Source organism: Macaca fascicularis, chromosome 10, assembly GCF_037993035.2.
Source record: "Macaca fascicularis isolate 582-1 chromosome 10, T2T-MFA8v1.1".
Classification (NCBI taxonomy): Eukaryota; Metazoa; Chordata; class Mammalia; order Primates; family Cercopithecidae; genus Macaca; species Macaca fascicularis.
The window spans coordinates 70,922,340-70,945,866 of record NC_088384.1 but is presented as its reverse complement, the minus strand read 5'-3'; the positions used below and the strand labels follow the sequence as shown (position 1 = coordinate 70,945,866).

Here is a 23,527-nt window from a genome sequence, read left to right as displayed (position 1 = left end):
CTACTGTGTCTCGAGTACCTATTACGCCCCAACAATTTGAAAGTGGAGATTTGGAGAAAGAGACAATGGAGATTTGGGGAAAGAGATGATGGAGATTTGTTATAGCCTCCAACATCAGCCAGGTTGTAAGAAACAGGGAAGAAAGATAACATGCAGGAACAAGCACAAATGATGTATATGGTAAATAACCAGACAGGTTCCTATCCATTTCCAGTAGAGAAGCCTGCCTTTGCTATAAGGGGATCTTGTCTTAATTAACACTACTCTTACCTTTGAAGGCTTGGCAAATACAACAGAACTGGATTTTGCCAAGACGTGGCCATACAGGCACATCCTGTCCATCCCTGTGAAGGACGGGACTTAACGACAGCCTGGTGTGGAGAAACAGTGCTAACATTATCTCATTTCTAAAGTGAGTTTGGAAGACTCACATCAGCAAACAAATACAAGTTTTGATATATATATCTATCCTGAGGGATAAGTTACCCAGAAGATGGCAAACTGTTGGATACTGGTACTTGTAGAATACCTTAAGTTTAGTGGCCTTTGGGTAAATCTAAAAGGTTTAGTTGACATTTCCAATCCATGATTCTCACCAGAATCAATTAGTTCTTCTACAAAGATCTGAGCTGACCAAAATTGTTTCAAGGTTTGGAAATACTGAATATTGGATTAATGTTTCAACCTGAAACTATTAAAAGTGTCACTATTTTTCTCTAGATCACCAGATTATATTAAGTGGTCATCATCTTTGAACAATGTATCAATTAATGGCTGATTTTAAAAAGATTAAATGTGGGGTCTATTATACCTGGCTGATAATGTAGCAACAACTGCTAAGTGGCTCTCACTATTAAGCATGAATACAGACAGGTTAGGACCCTCAAGGAAAAGCGGATATTCTCCCTTCTATTATAACGGTACAGTGTCATTGATTAATCATGAAAAGTACCACTGATGTTCACTCACTGATTTTTTGCTGAGCCCTGGCTTTGGTTCAAACCATGCTGAATGCGAGGCCCAGGAGAAAATAAAAGGCAGGAATGCACTTCCAGTCAAGTAAACATACAAACTTACGTGCATCATATTCACACTATGACTGTGTCTAAGCTTTCTTTTACAGAGCTGAAAACACAGAGTGCAAAGAGGAGAAATAAGATCCATACAAGGAAATAAAAGGAATTGAAAAGAAACTTGTAAGGCAATCCTTGAAAACAACAACTCATACAGACAGAAATAATTGTTAATGTCTAGAATTCCAAGAAAATAAATTTACAAGTCAGTTAAGAATCAACTTAGCAATACTTGGAAATATATATTTCAGCATAGTCATTCCTATAAAAAAAATCTATAAAAAATTTTACCAATGTCAGGAATAACAGTGACTATGAAATAGTTTTGGCACTGTGGACAAATATATATATTCTAGAGTAGAAAAGTCTGGATTTAAGTCCCAGTTCTCAACCTAGTAATCCTTTTTGAGTCTAAATTTCCAAATCTGAAATGGAGTTCAATGTGAATTCCTGCATTCTAGTAGAATCACCGTAAGTATCAAAAGGAACAAAATATGAACAAGAAGTCCTATACATTGTAAACCACAATATAAACAGTGACTGGGATTGCTGTCATCCCTATAACCCACTGCACCTTCAGCAACAAAAGATTTTAACCAGATATTAAAAGGCAGGAGGAGTGACTTATAATAGAATCTCCTTCATTCTCATCAACTAGTTTATTCAATTCCATTCCTCATAAAGAAGGCATACCACAACAGTGCATCCTTAACCAGAGATTTGATGGTGATGGTTTGAAAAATGTATTGTGTAAGAAACAGTGGAGAGACGGAAGGGTGTTGGAGGTAAAGGAGAAAAATCAGAGGAGGCAGACATACAAGAAATGTCTTCTCTGAAGGGTTGTGTATAATGCAGATTGCAAAATACATTTGTTTTATTCTGCAACAGAGGGTGCCATGGATGAACAGACTCTGCCGACTATGCAGATGGAGATCACAATAAGGGAGATTATGGAAAGAATGGTGTAACAGTAAGAGCAGTTCCCAATGAATAAACTGCTTCAGAGGTAGAAAGCAATCAGCTCATCCATGGAGGTACTCAAATTGAATAGGTAACTTAAAAGGTCCTAGGGCACACTATCCCGGTACCTGAATGTTTCCATTAGGGAGAAGTCCTACAAGTTTCATCCGAGTCTTATCTTTTAATAGAGCTTTGGGAACCTTGACATAATACATCCATGGAAAATTAATTGCCGGTCCCAGTTCTTCTCTCCCTGTAGTAGCCGTACATATCCAGAGTCTTACCATGGCCTCTTGATGGATGGAGGCTTCCTTGCCCCTTGATTTGGGGCTTGGTCATGTGACTTGTGTTGGCCAGTTAGATGTTAGCAGACACAGGCAAAGGCTTGCAGGACTGCCCTTCTGTGTTTCTGTCATCACCACGATGGCTACTGCCCCTTCTGAATAGATCCCAAAATGACATGTGCGGAGCAGACCAACCCTGGCTGAGCAACAGATGACCTGCAGCCTACAGCACAGCCACTCCAATCTACTTGCAAAGCAGCAGAATAAAATAAAAACATTTTTAATGTGCCACTGAAATTTGGGGGGGGGTTGTTTGTTATTTGGCAATCGCAGACTGATATAACATCTGTCACAGGAGATATTCTAAGGAATGAGGCAGAGTTGTCTAAGCTACATACTGGAAATTGTGTAACTAAATTAACAAAATGACCTCATTAGAAACTGGTCTATCCAATAAGCTGGGTTGATCATCAAAGAAGCATTAATAAAAGTGGCTCTAATCTATTTATCATACAAAGCTTTAAATCATCTGGGAAAGAGAATGTAAGCAAAAATTACTGTAATTACTACTGCTGGAAGGCGTAAGTACTCTCTTCCAAAGGGATGCAAGCACATTTTTAAAGTAATGAGAACAGGGAGACACACTGTTTTGAAATGTTTTTCAACAAAGACTAAATAAATTCATCCTGCCAACCACAAGTCTGTAAAACAGGCAGCTGTGCGCAAAATGGATTTTAATCAAATTCAGATGAAATCACTATTTCAAAAGTATTCAAAGAGCTATTGTCTAGAATGTATTAAGAAGTCCCACAATATAAATGTTTATGCCTATACTGTAACAATGCAGAATGCCACATAACCAAGAATGCATGCGTCTATTTTTTTCTGATTCAGAAACTCATGACAGCCGAGATGTCGTTACAGTAGGCTGAATACTCTGACTCTCATAGTTGCTCCACTCTAGGGGTGCCGTGGGCTTAGACAAACTCCTGAAGAAATGAGCAGAGGGAGCTGCTAGGATTGAAGCCGCAGCAGAGGGAGCCGCTAGGATTGAAGCCACAGTGGATAATGGCAACAACAATACTCCACTGGCTTTCACAGGCATCACGACCCCCTTAATACTTATTTCACAGACAGTAAATCAAACTCTCACACCCAGGAACTATATCTTATCTCAAGGTACAAAGTATGCTTAGGTGAGAGAAGTGACACGCGGAATCTGAATGCTGCAAGCTGCTTCTATTATGTGGTGCAATCTGAACATGATCCTCACTGTGGCCTTCTTCGATCATAAAGCAGACTGCAGAAGTTATAATGAGTGATACGATTTTTATACAATGCTCATATCTGCTGCATGTTCCATCTCTGAGAAATCCTAAAGACCATGATTTACAACAAGGTGGAATTACGCTTCTGTGCCTGTGTGAATAAGCACATCTGTCTAATAGTTAATACTCTTTGTTAAAATTATGTACTGTTTATTCATCACTCCCTTCTTCCTGATCATGGCATCCCTCTGCTGGCATCTTAAAGTCTATTCCCTCAGCCCTTCATAATCATTAATTGTTTTTCTTTGTTAACTTGCACAAGACTACTGCAGTATAACTCTGTTTTTCTTATCAAGAAAATACGAGAAAATACTGGGTGGAACAACTTAAGAAGAAAAAAGGAATGCAAAATATATTAGTTTTAACAAGTAAAAAAAAAATAAATTAGGAGAAATATTATTGATAAGATATTAGAAAACTACCATGGTACGTTTTAGGAGTGTTTGTTCATAATGGAAGATGACCTACCAACTAAGATAATGACAAATTAGTGACTAATTTTAATGATGTCCTCATCAATGAGTTAAAAGCCTTTAGGTATAAGGTAAAACAGTATTTATGTATGGGGGTAGAGGGTGCTTTGGAAGTGACAAAAACATGCTCAACCTAAAAACATGAGAATCCAATTGCCTTAAAAAACCAAATGCCTCCACTGGTCAGAAGCAGACAAGGCTGCAGCCACCGGTCTGCAGATCGTAACACATTCTTCAATTCCCTGTCTTTTCCTGTTGGTGTCTGCAACACTAGGTAGAGGAAAATATGTGGGAATGTAGACCCAGTGTAGGTAGCTTGTCAATTCCTCCGACAGGGGAAAGAGGGAAGACGAGCACTTCCTGGCCAAAAGAAGATAGTAAGTTTCTGCGTGTGTTAAGCTTTGACACCATTTCTGTCATTGATTAGGAACAGAAATGAAGAAGGCACTACAACATTTATGTTGCACTTATCCAGAGATTTGACCAGAATAGAAAATGCCCCTTCCATGCCAGCAGAATCACTGACTCACTCAGCTGCGTCCAACATCCACTGAGAGCTACCGTGGGCTAAAGATGGTTCGGCTGAGAGTGGATGGAGAGTGGGCGGAGCAAGACAGAAGCAAAGGCAGAAGCACATCTCCTTCCTTCTGAGAACTCTGGATTTAGGAGAACACACACCTGAGAGGGGAGAACAGTGGCAGAGCAACTAGGGTCAGATGAAATTAAAAACAAATACAAAACGTGTAACCTGATAGGATTTTTGGACAGAGGGGGACCGAAAGGGTTGATCAGAGGAGCTAGAGACCCTGAAGAGCACAGTTTGAAGCCTCTCACCTAGGAGGAGGCAGCTGACTACTGGGTGGACCTTCATGGAGAGAGAAGCCCCACACTGGGCAGATGCAGCAGGGAACTTGTCTGAGAAGGGAGGCCACCGAACTGACCAGCTGGGGCCAGGGCCAGCAGGAGACCTCGATCAAAGGTTGTAAGTGGTGGCTGGGTGAGATACCAGAGGCAGGTGCCTCTAAGGGGACTATATATTTGACAAGACAGCAGAAAGAAGCCACGAGAACAAAGTGAGACTCTGAGATAAAGAGACTTACAGGACAGAGAGACAAAAGTTCTGAGAAAGAACTGGAATATGGTGGTGGTGGGGGATACGGGTTAGGTGGAATAGTCGTAGGTACACCAACAAGTGAGGAGCTGAAATAGCAAGGGTTAGAAGGGAATCATCAAGAAGTATGAAAGGAGGAAGGTAAAGGCAATTAACTGAGGAAGAAGACACTGCAGGGCATGCATCACTGTCTCGATTCCGCATACCATGGTGATGGGAGGACACTTCAAATCCCTGGGTCCTCATAGGAAGCTTGACGCATCACTAATGTTTTCTGCTACATAACTATCCTAATCACAGCTGAAACCAAGGATGTCAATGAAGGTCACTGCCAGACTGGACACTTTTTCAGGCAGCACAAATTAGCCTGCTGGAATCCAGCAGGCACAGACAGATTCCAAGCCACCCCACTATAAATTGACATGAAGCCAAACAATCAGAAATGCTTTAATCACCTCACAAATAACGAGGCAGGCACAAATTTATAAGCCTGAGTTTCGAGAAAATGAAGCAAGGTGGTCATAAAGATATTTTATCAGGGCTCTGCTATTAGCTGTTTTTATTTTATTGTAGATATTTAAAATATTTACATTTTCAATTTCAGAGGTCTGCATCTTTCCAGTTCCAATTCAATTAGCTACACGGAGATATTCATGTTGCCTTGACTGTTTTCACAATGCTTATTTTATTATGATCTCAAAAAACATGTAGTGCATCTTTAAAAGTCTCCACCTTAGAGTCTTGTCAAATGTGAGATTAGCCAAAGAGCCTCATCTTGAGAATTGAAAGTAAGTTTCCAGACCTCATGTGTGACATTCTGACTGCCTTGAAGATACAATGGGGTGGTGAACAACTGGACATCTGAGGATTCCTGAAGGTGCTCAGGTGGACTATTTCTGGAACCCACTGAAGGTTTGAGTTTCGGTAAGAAGACTAGTTCTACTGTTGACACATTTTTCTTTTCTGGAACAACAGCACACCTGAATTCACTTAAAGCATGGCATTTGATCACATCAAATTGTGCACCTGGAGGAGGAATGTTTTGAGATCGAGTGCGTGGATAAAAAACACAGTCTTCCTTCACCAGTGCAATGTGGGTGTTCAGAAGGACTAGCGACCGGCACTGGTCACGGCCAGAGTCACCCACGACTTTCACTGTTGTATAGAGCAGTAACTGAACTTCTGCCAGGGAAGGGACATTGCCTTCCATATTTCCATGAAGAAAGTAAATCATGTCAACCAAGGTAGTCTGGAATTTGGATGACACCTGAACTCCATTTGGCAAAACTAAATCAGGGATTTCCGCTTTCCAATCAAGAGAAAGCTGAACCAGATCTTGCTGGAGCAAGGGATGATTAGCGCAGGCAGCGGCATCAGGCTCCGGCATCAGGACACACAGGAGGTCACGACACAGCTGTTGAGACAGGTATTTGTTGTAACTGAACACAGTGAGCAGAAGACCCTCTGCAGAGCTCAGGAATCGAATACTCTGTCCACCAAAGCCAATCTGAATCTCCTGTAGACCTGAGAGAGGTAGAGCATGAAAAATGCTCATTGAGCCAAGGAGACTATCTGACAGGACCAAAGCACATAAAGTTGACTGAAGCAGGAGCAAACACGCTGGTTGAGGGTCAGGTGCCGTGCAGTTAGCAACAGCAAGCCAGTAAATGCCTTTGACTTCGTTCATGTTGCCCAAAGGTTCTGGTAGAGAACAAGTCACACGCCTAAGAAGGTCTTTCAAAGGCCACTCTTGAAGTTTCAGCATTTGGTCCGGGAATTGCACAAGGCTCTGCTTAAATGCAGAGCTCTTTCTGGCATCTTCATATTCCAGGTGAAAAACAGAGCTTGGCGAGGAACCCGGTAAACCTGCAGCTGCAAAGGCAGACGCCAGGTAAGGCGCCACACCCTCTGCTGGCCTCAGGCTCTCTGCAGCTTCGCTCTTGCTGCTGCCAAACCCAGCTTCCGGAGAATGAGATTCTGTTGACTGCATGTCAATCTTCAAAGGCATGTGTGGGGCTAAGTGCTTCAGAAATGGCAGGCTTCTGACGAATGTTGTTACCTGGGAGGGGAGCCCCCTTGGGGCACACAGACTCCCCACGAGCCTGGCTTGGCTGATCGCTTTTGTGCCAGCCTGAAGCAGGTGACTGCTGGTATCTTTATAAAGGTCTGAGAACTTGTGGTAAAAATATCCCAGTCCGTTGTTTCCTTCTGTTCTGATATTTATCAGTGACTCTGATGAGCTCATTTTTTTAGCATCCAACTCTTCCTCACCTTGCTGCTCACTATAAAACTCAGAGGCCAGTACACTCTGCAGGGCACTGCAGGATGCTCTCTCCTCATGGGAAATGCCTTCAGACAGAACCAAGCGGAGCACCTTGCCTTGCCTGGCCTGCTTGCCTCCACTATTTATAGACACTTCTTGGGATGTGTGTTGCAGCAAAGTCCAACTGGACTTGACTCTCAAGCTGTGTTCATCTTTATGAGTCATCAGCTCACTGAAATTTTCTGACTTACTCTGAAAATCTTCTGCATCATCGGTGTTACTTTCATTAAGAAAAGAGATTTTAGGTAGATTAAAACATTTTGGTTCAAAATGGCCAGCAGGCTCGGGATGACAATATTTGTTTTCACTGTCCTGGAATACCTCAGGTACTGAGGACTGATCCCTTTGCTGGTGAGTTCTCTCTTGTGATGCCGAGGAAGTTATTTTAGGGCCTGAGATGCTCCACAGCATGGGATGATCCCAGGGGTCGTTCTGATCCACCTCCCTCCTCTCCTCTCTAATGAGGCTGGAAGTCTCAGTGGCATCTCTGGGCAGAAGTGGGTCAAGATACCATGCTGGGCAAAACTGCCTTTTCTGTTCAAGGTGTCAAAAAAAGTTGAAAATGGGGATGTGGTATCTCTTTCTGTGATTCTTTTGCACATGATGATTCTTGTCATTGGTTTCATTGGGTAGATTAATTCAGAGGTTAAATAAAAAGCCTAAGCCATTCGTATTGATACATGATTAAAGAATTGATTATCTGATTCATCCATAGAACATCAATTTTCCATATTATATATATTATAAATCACTGAGAATTTTAATAGAAATACATTGTATGGGATTGATCCACAGTACCCACTTCTTGATCTAATATTTCATTTTCCCTACAATAAATTCCAAGCCCTCTGATTCAATGTTTAGAAGGTCAAATTTAGTTATGAAAATAAGTCCATGATCATATGTCCAAAACGCAATAAAGGCAAACTTAATGAAAATCAGATAGCAAGGCCAAAAGAAATGCCCAAGTGTTCTAGCCCAGGTTACATTTCTCTCTCCTTTTGGTTTGTTTCATGGGAATCAAATGTTTCCATGAACATTAACGGGAATTATCATTACTGTTATCTACAAGTCATCACCATGGAAGGACTACTGTGCACCCGCTATGTGCAAGCTACTGGGGACACAAAGAAATGAAAGCCAGTGGCTTGCTCTGTAGAGGAGGGAGATGGGTATCCAGGGGAAGTTCACATCATTACTGGATGACTGGCAGGAGGGCGTGGCTGCGGCCAAAGTCAGCTCAGCCTCTGTGAATATCCACCTCTTGCTGTCTGTTCAGTAATGTATGAACACTATCTGGAAAATTTCCATCACCTACTATTTTTTGGGGGTTGATTTTTTAAAATTTACAAATATATGGGAGGGACATGCCTCTTAGTGGAGGAAAATACCAGTGAAATCTTACAAATTGCATGCCCAAATAAACCTTGGTTTGACAATCCACCAGAGAAACAAGTTAATCAATCAAGAGTGTTTCCTTTGTACTACTGCCAACTCACAGTCTATAAAATGGACAGGAGGAGTACGGAGTTTCATTTCCAAACCCCATATCTGATTCTGATTATATAATTCTGCCTTTTAAATGCAGACCAAGGGAAAATATACTGTCACAAATGAAAAACTGGGCAAAGCTCCACCACAGCTACATGCCATTCAAATAAAGTCAAAGCAGTTTCAATCTGCAGGATTCCGTTTAATTTTAAGTCCGTATAATAGCTTGCCTTCCCTATTAGCCATTAATCTTGTTGGGACCTCAAAATTCTAATTATGCAACTAAACATTAAGAAAATGTAATCACATAAGCATGCCATAATTTAAGGCGACCCTATCAATCTGAAAAATCATTACCTACCTCATATTTTAGTTTACGTTGAATGGTGCCATTGTGAAGTTTCTCATTATCCTGAAAAGAAAATAAAAAGCCCTCTATATTAAATTATAGCAAGTTTATGGGGTGGGGGACTGATTCGATTACAAATATTTATGGGAATGGAAATCTAAATAAACATACTTGTCATTCAACAATGACAACCCTTCTAAATAATTTATATCCCCAAGATAAACACGACTCTATTGATCCATCTGCCATCAGAGAACTGAACTATTACTCCTAATCCTAAAATTATAAGAATAGTATTAAAAACAAGATTTCCTTAGGGCATTTCTTAATTTGCAGGATAGAAATGCACGGTCTTTATTTCAATATAGACTTGTCACAAATATGTATCTTCTAAAAGTCAAAATTCTATTTATATTTTGGATAATTAGTAAATTAAATAAATATGGAATTTGGAAGTATTTTGGAAGAAAACAGAAGAATGTGGCATGTAGAATTAAAAGTATTTTAGACTTTATAATCACTTAAAAGTTGTCACAGAATTATAAAACTATAAAATAAAGTTACTTTTGAATTAATACTATTTATAAACTGTTACACTCTGCCCAAGTAATATTTAATATTTTTTCTAGAACATTCCACATCTGAATTTTCTCACTGGAAAACAAAAGAACCCACCACCACTACCCCCAAAAACTTATCTTCAAGGTCATCTTGAAAGATTAATGGGCTGAGTGCGGTGGCTCATGCCTGTAATCCCAGCACTTTGGGAAGCCGAGGCGGGCGGATCACTTGAGGTCAGGAGTTTGAGACCAGCCTGGCCAACATGGTGGTAGAAACCCTGTCTACTAAAAATACAAAAATTAGCCAGGTGTGGTGGCGGACACCTATAGTCCCAGCTACTCGGAAGGCTGAGGCATGCGAGTCGTTTGAACTGGGAGGTGGAGGTTGCAGTGAGCCAAGATGGTGCCATTGCACTCCAGCCTGCTTGACAGAGCAAGACTCAGTCTCAAAAAAAAAAAAGAAAAGAAAAAAGGAAAAAAGAAAGATGAATGAACGTGTTACTTCGTGTTATTTGGCTCCTTCAGCTTACCTTCATCATGTCTGCAGATGTACTGCAGCCTTCACTAATCACACGATGCAAATCCTGAAGGCGTCTTTGGACTTCTTCTTCAATGTAAGCATTGATCCTGAAACACAATGGAGATGGAGTAGAACTGACACTTCTAACCGCACAGGACATTCTGAGATCCTTTATTTACTATGCCCTTCACGACAGGGAGCAATCTCATTCTAAATGCCAAGCCTAACAACAACTTGAGAACTTCAACATTTTTACTTTTTTCAAGAAATCTGGTGCTACGTGTTCACCATCTGGCTTTTGCCCAAATGAGGCAGAACTGAACAAGTAATAGACTATTGGGAATGGAAAGGAGACTAAGTGATCCTATCCAAGTCCTTAGTGGAATGCTTGCTGTAGGATGGGAGAAATCAGTCACTGGCTTCAGAAGGCTCTGCGGTCTCTGATCTGACGCCAAGACAGAACATTTTATTCACAGAGCCTTGGGTTCCTCATACAGAAAAGGATAATACAGATGATAGTTATTTCTCACATCTCAAGGTCATGTATGAGAATTACCAAAAAAGAAAAAAAAATAAGCAAGAGATGGACATACTCTCTACGAATCTTCCTCATTCAGATTGAACAACGTCTTGCATACTTGTATTCCCAGTCTGTCTTGTCTCTCTAAATGGGTTCTCTGTGCCTAGCCAGCAAGACCACATCTTAAAGGTCTCTGCCTTCCAAAATGCCTAGGACAGGGCCAGGATAGAGATGAGGCCAAACACCGCTGACTTTTGAAGCAGTGTCAACTTATTATCTGATATCTCATAAAATGTAGGTGAAGTTGTATGAAGTAAAACTATCAGCCCTGACCACCTCAGTGGATTTTGGGCTAATCTCTGGTCGTTCCACCTCACTGTTTTTAGGTCATTCCACCTGGAGGAACCAGAGAGACTAGAGAAGTTTATCTTCATCGAAAATCTTTCTAGTGGCAGAGAGTGCCCAAATGGAAGTCATTCTGTTCTAGACTCCCCTCCTCCAATTCTACAGGTACTGATTAGATGGATTATTACTATTTTTGAGATGGAGTCTCACTCTTGTCTCCCAGCCTGGAGGGTTGTGGTGTGATCTCCACTCACTGCAACCTCCGCCTCCCGGGTTCAAGTGAGTCTCCTGCCTTAGCCTCCCAGGTAGCTGGGGTTACAGGTACCCGCCACCACACCTGGCTAATTTTTGTATTTTTAGTGGAGACAGGGTTTCACTATGTTGGTCAGGCTGGTTTCAAGCTCATGACCTCAGGTGATCTGTCCAGTTCGGCCTCCCAAAGTGCTGGGATTACAGGTGTGAGCCACCACACCCAGCCGGATGGATTATTTTAAATTAAATGGTTTCCATGTTTATATGTTAGCACATTCACTAAATAAATAAGTAAATCTGCATAAACACATGCATAATCCTGTAATCATTTCTATACTACAGAACAAAGAGAAAAGATTTTCTAAAATGCTAGGCAAAGAGATTAAAATTTTAGGTAAAAGAGCCCAAATAAAGCGCAATGTTTATCTTTCAATATTGAAAACAAAATTGTGTGCCACTGAAAATTGTGTGCTACTGAACATGAGTGAAGGCCATTTACAACTTATCACCCCTGATACTCACTTAAATTTGAAACTAGCCCTGTGGGATATGAGGCTCATGCCATTCTGAGTACATTTTGATATCCAAATATATATCTCCTAACATCTAGGGTTCAAGACTGCCCAATTTCAAATGTTTCCATGTTTAAATGGAGTGAAGAATAATAATCATTGTTTTCTGATAGGCAAAGAATAATTAAGCTGATTTTTCTAAGGGCTCTAAGCCACAGAGCAACACACAATGCCACCTAAGCTGAAAATCACTTAACTAAAGTAACATTAGATACAGATTTATTATACTCACAATCATTCTGAATATACTAGTTTTTATAACAAACTTCATCTATTAGTAATCCATGACATATAAATTAACTGTCAACACAAGGTCCTCCTCCTTGGTATAGTTAAGTTAATTCTAGGTCTTTGTTTTTGTCAACCTGGCCTTGTCTCACTTTGTGCTGGATGAGCTGGTTCCCCTGCAACTTTTCATTCCATCCTCTCATTCAAACCACACTTGACCCTTGAACAACACAGGTTTGAACAGCACAGGTCCACTGATATGTGAATTTTTTCCAATAAATACAGCTGGACCTCCCTATTAGTTGTTTCATATCCACAACTGTACACAGATTGAACATGTAAGGAGGGCAACTTTTTCTAACTGCAGGCTCCAGACGGCTAACAGGGGGACTTCAGAATGTGTGGATTTTGTATCAAAGAGGCGTCCTGAAACCAATCCTATGCAGATATCAAGGGACAACTGTACCTGCAACAAGATGGATCTGGCTAGCCAGGTCTCAAGTCCTTGACTTTCTCGAAACCACCCCTTACCCTACCACTGGCAGGCCAATGGCAGATGAAGGCAGAGCACATCTCAAGCACATGTACTACCTGTTGCCCTTAATACAGCCCTCCAGATACAAAGTAGTTCAATAGAGAAACAATGAATCCTTGAGTCACATCAAATGAGAAGCCTGGAATCACTTTCATGTCCAGTACCTGGCATCCATGAGGGGAACCAGGTGTGATTTTTCAGCACTGACTGGCAAGCTGGAAGAAGCCACCTTCCCTTCCGGGGTCCCATGATGACTTTTTTGAACACCATCGGCCTCATAAATCTTCTGCTTCAGCTGCTGGATTTCATATTCTAACCTACACAGATAGGAGCCACATAATTCATTCATTAATAGTATTTCCTGATCATCCTTACTGTGTGAGACATTGTTTTAGACAACATGGGGGATCAAGATCTGTCCTCTGTGTACAAAGAACTTTACCTTCTAGTAGAAAAGGTGCCACATACCCATAAGACAAGACATAAAGTGCCAATGGGCCACAAGAAGGGTTCAGGACGAGCACTGGAGGCATCCAGAAGGTAGAGTAAATTTGACCATCAAGAGCAAAGATCTCTCCACTGTGCTCCAAACAAGTCCTAGAGGTAGGTGTGTAGGATTCTGAGGCCTGTAACTCCTGCTTCAACAAGAGTTGGTTGTGGACTACATATCAGGGTTCTGGTAAATACTTACGTTTGACGAAAAAGATCTATATTTTAAAGAGTTTTTAAAACCACAAATCTAGGAGAAAGTTCAGTCAAGGCAGTTCTAAGTTGAGTCTCCAGAGGCCAGTGGGAATGGAGGCATTTGGAGATGATGGCAGATTATCTAAGTGCAGAAAGCAATATGAGCAATGGGGCAGGCCATGAAAACCAGGCATCCACTTTGCGCGGAGGCAGAGGGCGTGGGAAGGGGAAGCAGAAAAGACAGGCCTAGGAAAGTAGGTTGAGTTCCATGAGAAACTAAAATAAACCATAAAATTTACCTCCAATGATAAATGATACATCTATATGAGGTCAAACATATGTAAGGTCTTTCTCCCACCGGCCCAGGCATACTTGAATCCAGGGCCATCAGGCCAGAGGGCCAAGCTTGCCAGTGAATTTGAGCTCAGGAAGCATGAGACTGCAGTCCACTCACTGTGTGAACTTGGCGAAGTTATTTAAACATGGGTCTCAATTGCCTCAGGGATCAAATGAGAGCGTCAACTAATCTTCCTCAATTCCTTCAGCTCTAAAAATCAGAGACTCTGCCTTCAGATGCCAACACACCATGATGTTGCCAACCCTCTGGTGTCACCAGCAGCAATCTGACTGCTCTATCTTGAACATGAAAGCCAAGTTCTGAACTTTCCGACATGGATCACAGGGTCATGAGGGTAAGCACTCAGGAGACCCACACGAGGCTGTGCCCAGTTTAACTCAGCCCTTTCTTGGTCTATTGATTAGCAAGTACTTCTAGAGCATCCACTTGCGGAACATACAGTATTTTCAAAAGACAAGACATAAGCAAAAAAAAAAAAAAAAAAAATGATGTCAGAGGCCTGGTGGTGGGCAAAGAATTGAGGAGCAATATTAATAGGGTATTATCAATGGCCAAAACAAAACAAAACAAAACAAATGAGCTGGATGTCGGCAGGCAATTAGCAATGTTTACAGTTAAGAAAACTCCTGCTGGGGTTGTTAAGAATTGCCCTTCAGCACAGGGCCAGTGGCCAGTGAAAAAGATTCCACAGAGCAAAGGAGGGTTTGAGTGGTATCCTGAAGCCTGAGTGAGATTTAAATGGGTGGCAAGGGACAAGCTGGCCTTCCTGTGTGGCAGACGCATGGTCAGAAGACTAGAGGGCTAAGTGGCTCAGAGATGGGTGATAAGATTGAGGTCTAACTTACAACTCTGCCACTTTCTGACGGTGTGACATTCATCCCCAATGGTCATACAACTACTGCAGGCTTCAGTTCCCTCATGTGTAAGCTGTAGACGATGGCACTCTTTATTGGAAAAGTAAATGACAATGCACACACAGCATTTAAAGCAGGATCTGAGGTACACACAGTTATTCTTCATGGCTTGCCTCATGACTATTGTCATCATTGCCATTGTTAAAGGACTCTGACAAGAAAACAGGATTAAGTGTGAGTATTAACAACTTGCCTCTGTTATCCCTGCTATGGTGACAGGAGGCCTTTCCAGTTGGGTTACCTGATCCATGTCAATGGGGCAGCTGGAATGAGCAGGTGGTGGGAAGAAAGGCAGGAAAGTGGATTAAACCTGGTTCATAAAGCACTGAGAAGGCAATGGGAGAGCCAAGTTCAGGACATTCTTGTCCAGTCTGGTCCCACATGAATTTAGTATTTCACACTTGTGGAATTTTACAAGGGGCCAAGTCAGGCTGCATGGTGAATCCTGGCTTAGCCGTGAGAACCCTGGGAGAAAATGAAGCACAACAGAAATTCCCACAGAAAGCTGTAGGGGCATCGCAGTCAGAACACAGCGCCCGGAATCTGTTGGCCTGAATTAGCACTTAGCTAAGTCTATTTCATGAAAACTCATGAAGCTAACAGCCCCTTTTACTTGGCTTCTGAGGGAACACTCACATTGTGTAATCACTTCTGTGGAAACTGCAATACTGTATCTGCTGTTATACAGTATTAATACTAAATGGCCAGGTGACAAAAGCCAAGGACATCAAGCTAAAAGCTCATGCTGCATTCTTATTGCACACTACAGGCTACAAATTGAGAGTGTGCCCTCCACTACTTTAAATTTCCTGGGGCTGGATCTTTATCTAGCAATTTCATTTACATAACATACCTGCAATCATTTTCTTAAACCCCCAACCTATTTCTCTGAAATAACAGCATTAGGGTTTTTGATTGTTACTTTGTTGCTGTTTTGCCTGAGGGAACTACCAGACAGCGATGGTAAATATAATCCATAGCATAACCCAATCATTTGAATGGAAGTTGTCCTGACCTTTTCAGGCAGTGTGATGGGTGAAGGCTACAGTAACACTTCTGAGTGGGTCTTGCCTTGTTATCAGCAACCGGTCCCATGTGTCTGTTAAATGCCAAGGTGGGGTGTCCTGGCCAGTACACTGGGCCTCTGGTGCAGCCCCCTTAGGAGGTGCTGTGGGTGGGGGAAGTACTGCAGAGAGGGCAAGCTTTCAGCTCTCCAATTTGAGCTTAAGATCTCAGCTGAGCAGGGAGTGGTGGCTCATGCCTATAATCCCAGCACTTCAGAAGGCTCAGGTGGGAGAACTGCTTGAACCTAGGAGTTTGAGACCAGCCTGGGCAACACAGGGAGACCCCATATCTTTAAATAAATAAATAAAAAGCCAGGCATGTAGTATATACTTGGGGTCCCAGCCATTTGGGTGGCTGGGGCAGGCGGATTGCTTGAGCCCAGGAGTTTGAGGCTGCAGTGAGCTATGATCACACTACTGCACTCCAGCCTGGACCCACAGCAAGACCCTGTGATCTCATCCATCCTCTTCTTATACAAGTGGTGACACTGAGGCCCAGCGATGAAAGATCCTGCCCAAGGTAAGAACATCCTACCATCTTGATAGGAAGGGGCTGAACCAGGCTATAAATTCCTCTTGCAAGTCTCCAAATCGGGTGATGTTTGCATCACCCAGGTGGCTGTTGGCCTTTCTGTAAGTCTTGTCATCATGTCTTCAAGGCTCCAAAAAAGGTGTTCTCAAATTCACGTACTATTCATTTTGAGAACTTATGGTCTGGTAAGCATGGTGACAGAAAATAGGTGAAGGAAGATAAATATCCTTATCTTACAAGACAAGAGTGCTAGTTTCCTAGTTTTATTTTTCATGACAACAAAAATAATACCAGTAAATCACCAAACATGTTCTAATATCCCACTGTGTTCAGAATCATCTGGAGTTTTGTTTGTTGGTTTGGTTGATTGTTTTATAATGCAGAGTCCTGAGGCCTCCTCTTAAATACTGTGACTCAATAGGGGTGGGAAAAGTATTTATTTTTTATTCCCAACAGGTTGTAGAAATCAGTAGCCTGTATGCAAACCATGAACTCCAGGGATGATACTTACTTCAACAAGTGCTAGTCATGGAGAAGATGCAAAACCATTGGTAAGAAAGGGCCGGGAAGCAGAGATGGAACGAGGTGAGGGAGGAGGGCGGAACATAGGGAGAGAAGGAAAGAGACAGGGAGCAAGCGAGAAAGGGGTGAGGGGGGAAGGAAGAAAGGGGAAGGAGAGGAAAGAGAGAGGGCAAAGGAAGAAAAAGGAGGAGGAAATAGATGCAATGGAAGAGAAAGGAGGGAACGGAAGGGGAAGAACAAAGAGAAAAGAGAGGGAGACAGGCAGGGGAGATAAGAAAGAAGGAAAGGAGAAATCAAAGTGGAAACTTTCTCAGTCTTGCATTTATCAAAATATTAAAACACACGCATTCCATAGGTGAGTAGGATAATGAACATGGGCTTTGCTTTTGTTCCTGTGTTTTTCAATTCTAGGCCAACAATTCTAAAACAAGGACACTAAGGAGAAATACAAGTTTAGGGGTACTTTCCTCAGTTCTGGCAAATACAAGCATGTGCCTATGTATTAGAGAATATGAAGGCTAAAAGAATAACTTTAAAAAAAGTGATAAACACAACATGAGGAGTGAAAAATGAGCACTCATTTGGCACCCACTGTATGCCACACCCTTCCTTCCCAATCTCACCTCTCCTGGTCCTTCTCCAGGGCTTCCTGCTCAGCCTCCAGGCTAGCCTGGAGCCCTGACTGCTCTCTGCTGCCGCTGTTCAGACTGGCAAGTTTCTGCCTCTGCTCTTCAATCTCCATGCCCAGGGTGGAGCGCCTCTGCAGCGCAGAATGTCTCCTCTCCAGCCTGGCCAGGGCCCGCTCCAGCGCCTCTCTCTGCTGCTTCTCTCTGGACTCCAGAATCTCCTTTTCCTTTTTCCTCACTTTTTCCTCCTGACGCGCAATGTTGGCAGTGAATTCAAAGGTGGCTTGGAGCTTTTGCAGCTGGCTTGCATTGGCCTGGTACTGTGCAAGCTGTTCTTCTTTTTCTTCCATTTCCTTTTCTACTTGATAAAGAGTGTTATCTAAGCTGAGAGGGCCTCTGTCAAGAATTTCAAATGCTCTCTGCTTTTCTTCCAACAGAGTTGGCAAGTGATTCTGCAGGAGGTACTGTAGCTGGCGTTCTTTATATTGCAGCCTGTACTCCACTGGCTTTATTTTCTCGAAATCGTGAGCCACTTCTGTGACATCTGTGACACTCTCTTCATGTTTTCCCAACAATCTAGATTCTTTGTCATGTTCACATTTTAAACACTCTAGGATCTCTTGTTCTTCTTGGACTTCTTTTTTCAGGAGGTCTTTCTGCTGAACCAGGTCCTTCTCCAAGTTCACTAGCTTGACAAGCTGCCTTCTCTTGAATTCGAAGAAGCGCAGTTGAGCCTTTTCTAACTCCTCGCCATCTTCATCCCCTCCGGCACGAGCCTCCTTCACCCGCAGCAGGGATTCCCGAATGCCTTCCAGGTCTCTCTTCTCCTCTTCCACCCATTGCACCTCCCCGCGCCGCAGGAGCTGGATCATCTCCTGCTTCTCTCGGAGCTGCTCTTCCAGATGGGCCACGAGCATGACCTGCTCCTTCTCCTGCTCCTCCAGTCTCTTTTTTTCCAGTTCAAGCTTGGCATACTGTTCATCTTTTTCCTTTTGGAGCCGGTCCAGTTCTTGAAATATCTGAAACTTCTCAGCCTTCTCGTTGTTGTTGAGTTCTTTGAGTCGTTGGAGTTCTTCTTGGACACGGAGAAAGGTCTCTTCTTCTTGTCTCTTCTTCAGCAGCTCGATTTCCTGCTGTTCCCTCAGCCTCTCCTCTTCAAATTTTTCCTTCTCAGCAAGCAAATCCTTTAGCTTGTTCTCGATGTGGAAGCTGCGGCGTTTGAGGCTCTCCTCCTGCTTACGAATCTGGAGCTGCACGATTTCTGTCTCCTTGCGCTGGGTCTCCACCTCCTGTTGCATCCGCTCCAGTTCGGCCTTGTCTGATTTCTGCTTTTCCTCCATTTCTTCTATGAGTTTCCTGAAATGCAAAGCACTGACTGGTTGTTATCTGATCATTGTTCAAATGTTGCCCTAACTTTACTGAAATGTTCTGAAAATGCACAGACGACCAGGTCAAAGCCTCCATTAAAATAAAAAAAGAAGAGCAACTGCTTTCCTTTAAATTTCCAGCAGCATCCTGTTTAATTTTTTTATTTTTTAACTGTCTAACATATCATCTGCCTATACTCCTGAAGTGGCTTCTGATATCATTTCTTTGTAGAGCCTATAATCATAATGTGTTATGCATGATATAATTTTAAAAGGCCCCTGAGCTCGAAGAGAAAGAACCATGCCCAATTTAAATTAAATGTGAATAACTTTATTCAGCCCAATGACTAAAACTCAACAGAAGTTCAGTTACAAGACAACATTAAATAAAAATGCTTATGCTGTCCTCATCTCATTGGGGTCAAATATCAAAGTCATGATAATCGACAGTTCACTGTTCCAGCTAAAAAACTACATACTACGTAGCATTTAATCACTAGTTTGGGACAAATGGTGATCATCAAATGGTCCAAAATGTTAGTTTATTAGTGCATAACACTGAAACTAACTGGAGCCTCCATTAGAATATACACATACGTAATTTTGCAGGCTGGTGGGGAGGTGACATGTTGTGTTTTCTGTTGGAGAACAAATGATCTCCACAGGGCACTGTACCATAAAGTTTGGGGTTGGGATGGCCTCCAGAGGAAGAGCATGGAGTTAGATTAGGAATACACGGCCTCCACCTCCTGATCCACCAAATGTTTATCCTGGATGATGCTGGAAACTAAGACCATTTATTTGTGACATTTAAACTCCAGGTCCTACAAAATAAACATTTACTTTGCAGATTTTCTATAGTTTTAGTTTTTACTCTAATTGTCATCTTTGGTCTACGTCTTGGCTGGTTAAATAGGACAGGAAAGACAGAAAAGGAGAAAATACAGTTTTATCAGGTAAAGAATTATTTCAGAACATATAAAGAACTGTTCAAATCAATGAAACAGCCATTTTTCCCTCCACCCTGTGCCCCCATACACAAAAGAAAAGTGAGCAAAGAATAAGAAAAGCAAATTATACATGGGGAAATACAAACGGCTAAACAGTATCAGGAAAGATGTTTTAAAAGCAGGGAGGTAGAAGGAAGGGAAACTGTCATTCTTCAGGCTTTTTAAAAACTCAGGGGATGTTATTAAGAGAAGATTTACTTTTGACTACATTTTAAATGAATACATTTTGGTGTATTAAATTTAATTGGTGTGTTAAATTTGCCTACTGACTCTATTTCTCGTTTCTCATAAATACTTGAAGACGAACTGTTTAAAAAAATTTACACTTGAAGAAAAACCAACTACTCCAAAAACAAAAACAAAAACAAAACAAAACTAAAAGACCTGCAGTCATTAGACATGTAAATAACAGACACAGAGCAAGAGCGAAGTACTGAAGCAGACGCAGATGAAATCAGTCCAGGATATTAACACAGGAATCCAGACTACAGTAGTGTTGAAACTTGAACCCCATGTGGCTTACCTTTTACTTTCTAATTTTTCAAGTTCTTCACGCTGTTGCCTCTCAAATTCAAGTCTAATAAAATCAAATGAAAATGAGTCACTTTTCTAAAGAGCTTTTCTCTCTCTCTCTCAGTCTCTCTATACAGAGTCACATATTCAAAAGGGCATCAGTTTTCCAAATATTACTATTAATTACCATGGATTAGCAAGATTAAAATGCATTCTTTGCTTTAGGACTATGATTAGGAATTAGACATACTTTTGGGTACTTGAACTCAGGCTGAAAAGAACAGATTTTACTTGAAGGAAAACAAACAAAACAAAAACTGTATTGAAAAAGCAGAGTTAAACAAGACTTCTAAATGAGAAGCACGTCTACTCCATGCAGCTTAGCATTGATGAGTATATAAAAATGGAGAATCTCTACCTTAGACAGATGGGTCCTTTTATAGGGAAAAGACTGCCAGGGAGGTAGAGAGAGAGAGAGCACAGACATCAATTAAGGAAAGCATTTAATAGGAAGGAATATCAGGAGAAAAGCAGTAAGGTACTTAAAAGCCAATAGCCATGCACAAATTGAAACATCTTTTTATAAATATTACATTTCCCAATAATTTCATGAAACAAACACTCCACTCCAAAAAGTTAGCTGTTATGTTTTACACTTCTCAAGATAATCATGGTAAATAACTGAGTACCGGCCGGGCGCGGTGGCTCACGCCTGTAATCCCAGCACTTTGGGAGGCCGAGGCGGGCGGATCACGAGGTCAGGAGATCGAGACCATCCTGGCTAACACGGTGAAACCCCGTCTCTACTAAAAATGCAAAAAAAATTAGCCGGGCGAGGCGGCGGGCGCCTGTAGTCCCAGCTACTCGGGAGGCTGAGGCAGGAGAATGGCGTGAACCCGGGAGGCGGAGCTTGCAGTGAGCCGAGATCGCGCCATTGCACTCCAGCCTGGGCGACTAAGCGAGACTCTGTCTCAAAAAAAATAAAAAATAAAAAAAAATAACTGAGTACCAATAATAATTATAAACAGTAATCAAACTGGCATCTTTACTACTTTATAGATAGTTATACTGCATGTAGGTTCATCAAGTTCCTGCTGTAATTAATAGTTATGCAACATAGGAGTTATGGGAGTTGTGAGATTGTGAACAGATTCATAGTGGTGGTAAAATAAAGGGATTTAGGTCTTCGGGAATTTTAAAACAACTCACTAAAATAATAACACAAGCTGATTTCTTATCAAATATTATATTTAATTATTGCAAAGTTTAACTATTCTTATTAAGCAGCAGAAACTGTATTTCTTCATTTTTTTTTCAGGGTTGGGATTGGGGTTGGGTTAGACACTGCCAGCTACCCCACCCCCCCACCCCACCACGCTTGAACTATAATTCTTAAGCTTATACATTTTTCTGTTGTGGTAGAGGGCAGATACAGCTAAAAAGCGTGGCTACAGAAAAGTCACCATAAATCTTCTTCCTTGAATAATGTGCAAAATTCAGATTGGAAACAACTACTTAGTCATGAGCGAACAAACTTGAAAGAGAACTTCAAATAGTTCTCTTTCCAGTTTAATAACATGGGGAAATATTGAGAGTAAGAAGTCTGGTGAATTTCGTTTTGGGGTTGTTTTTTGAGACAGGGTCTTGCTTTGTTGTCCAGGTTGGAGTGCAGTGGTGTGATCATGGCTCATTGCAGCCTTGACCTCCTGGGCTCAAGCAATCCTCCTCTCTCAGTCTCCTGAGCAGCTGGGACTACAGTATGGTGGCGTTTTTAGGCAGAACTGAGTATCTCTTACATGGTAAGTGCTGTGTGGGGTGATTTGCACATAATCTCCCTCGTCCACCCAGCAAATTCTAAAGGCAGCAAACAGTATCTCCATTTTACAGATGAGGAATCCAAAAGTTTGGATATGTTGAACACCTTCTCCAAGGTCACAGTGGTAATAGGTAGTGGAGCCAGGATGTGAACTCATGGCAGCCTGCTTCCAAAATACCGCCTATTAACTCAGTTTATGAGCAACGTTCAAATTTGTGATATAAAAGTATTAAATATTTCATTGAAACTTGTTAGATAACAATATATTTATTCTACTGACAAACAAAAATAATCTGTACCTTAGCATGAGAAATCAGCCATACAAATCTAAATGAAAAGCATTTGCCAGTCATGAAGGCTAGCCCATATGCAATTGCATTAAGTAGTCTTAGGACTTCGTTAAAATTAAACAGAACCTTAGGAAGGATTCCAAGTTGGTATCTTCACACTTCAGTAGAGTTCAGTCTTTCTAGAGATATTTACATAGTCAAAAAGAATCACTGGATCAAATACTTTTTAAAACCTAAGCATTTCCCTAATGGAATGAACTGTACTCTTGATTTTATTTTCTGTGAATGAGAGCTCAGTGCGCACACCAGTAGAGCTGGCTTTGACAGTGTCACGTGTGCACAGCCAAAAATGCTACACTGAGCACTGGGCGTTCGGATGGAAACCTACCATCTGAGGACTGTTTATAGAAACAAGTTCTGCGCATCACAAACTGGAGCCTGTCGTGGGGTAGGGGGAGGGGGGAGGGATAGCATTAGGAGATATACCTAATGTAAATGACATGTTGGTGGGTGCAGCACACCAACATGGCACATGTGTACATATGTAACAAACCTGCACGTTGTGCACATGTACCCTAGAACTTAAAGTATAATAAAAAAACAAATAAATAAAAAAAGAAAAAAAAAAGCAAAATGACATCTGGAACCCTGGCAGCAGAAACAAACAAACAAAAAAAGAAACAGGTTCTGTGTTTGACAGTCAGCATGCCCTCCGTCACTTGTTCTTCCAGCCTTAGAAAGCATATTTCTCATCCCTTTTAACAAAGCAGGAAACTGAAGCTTAGAGTACGTAAGCAGCAGAGGCAGGACTTGAATTCAAGTTCGGTAATAAAATCTCTGCTGCCAATCACAACTCTTGCTACTAGTGAGCTGCATGGTCTCAAGGAGGCAATTAGTTCTGAGTTTT

General features: G+C 41.7%; 1 protein-coding gene across 13 annotated transcripts in view; it reads right to left on the bottom strand.

Annotated features, from left to right (window-relative positions):
• KIF16B (kinesin family member 16B) overlaps positions 1-23,527 on the bottom strand; it is a 314,911-nt gene that overhangs the window by 90,046 nt on the left and 201,338 nt on the right. For 5 of the 13 annotated variants that reach the window (XM_074004741.1, XM_074004740.1, XM_005568305.5 and 2 more), the window contains 6 exons: positions 20,525-20,578; positions 17,622-18,980; positions 13,089-13,241; positions 10,483-10,579; positions 9,405-9,455; positions 5,758-8,086 (listed from right to left, as the gene is read on the bottom strand). In XM_074004741.1, coding sequence (XP_073860842.1) covers positions 5,963-8,086; positions 9,405-9,455; positions 10,483-10,579; positions 13,089-13,241; positions 17,622-18,980; positions 20,525-20,578 — 3,838 coding nt within the window. In that variant the 3' untranslated portion in view covers positions 5,758-5,962. Of the gene's footprint in view, positions 1-5,757; positions 8,087-9,404; positions 9,456-10,482; positions 10,580-13,088; positions 13,242-17,621; positions 18,981-20,524; positions 20,579-20,932; positions 20,966-23,527 lie in introns of those variants that run through there. The other 8 variants (XM_005568308.4, XM_005568310.4, XM_065522743.1 and 5 more) reach the window with 3 other exon arrangements.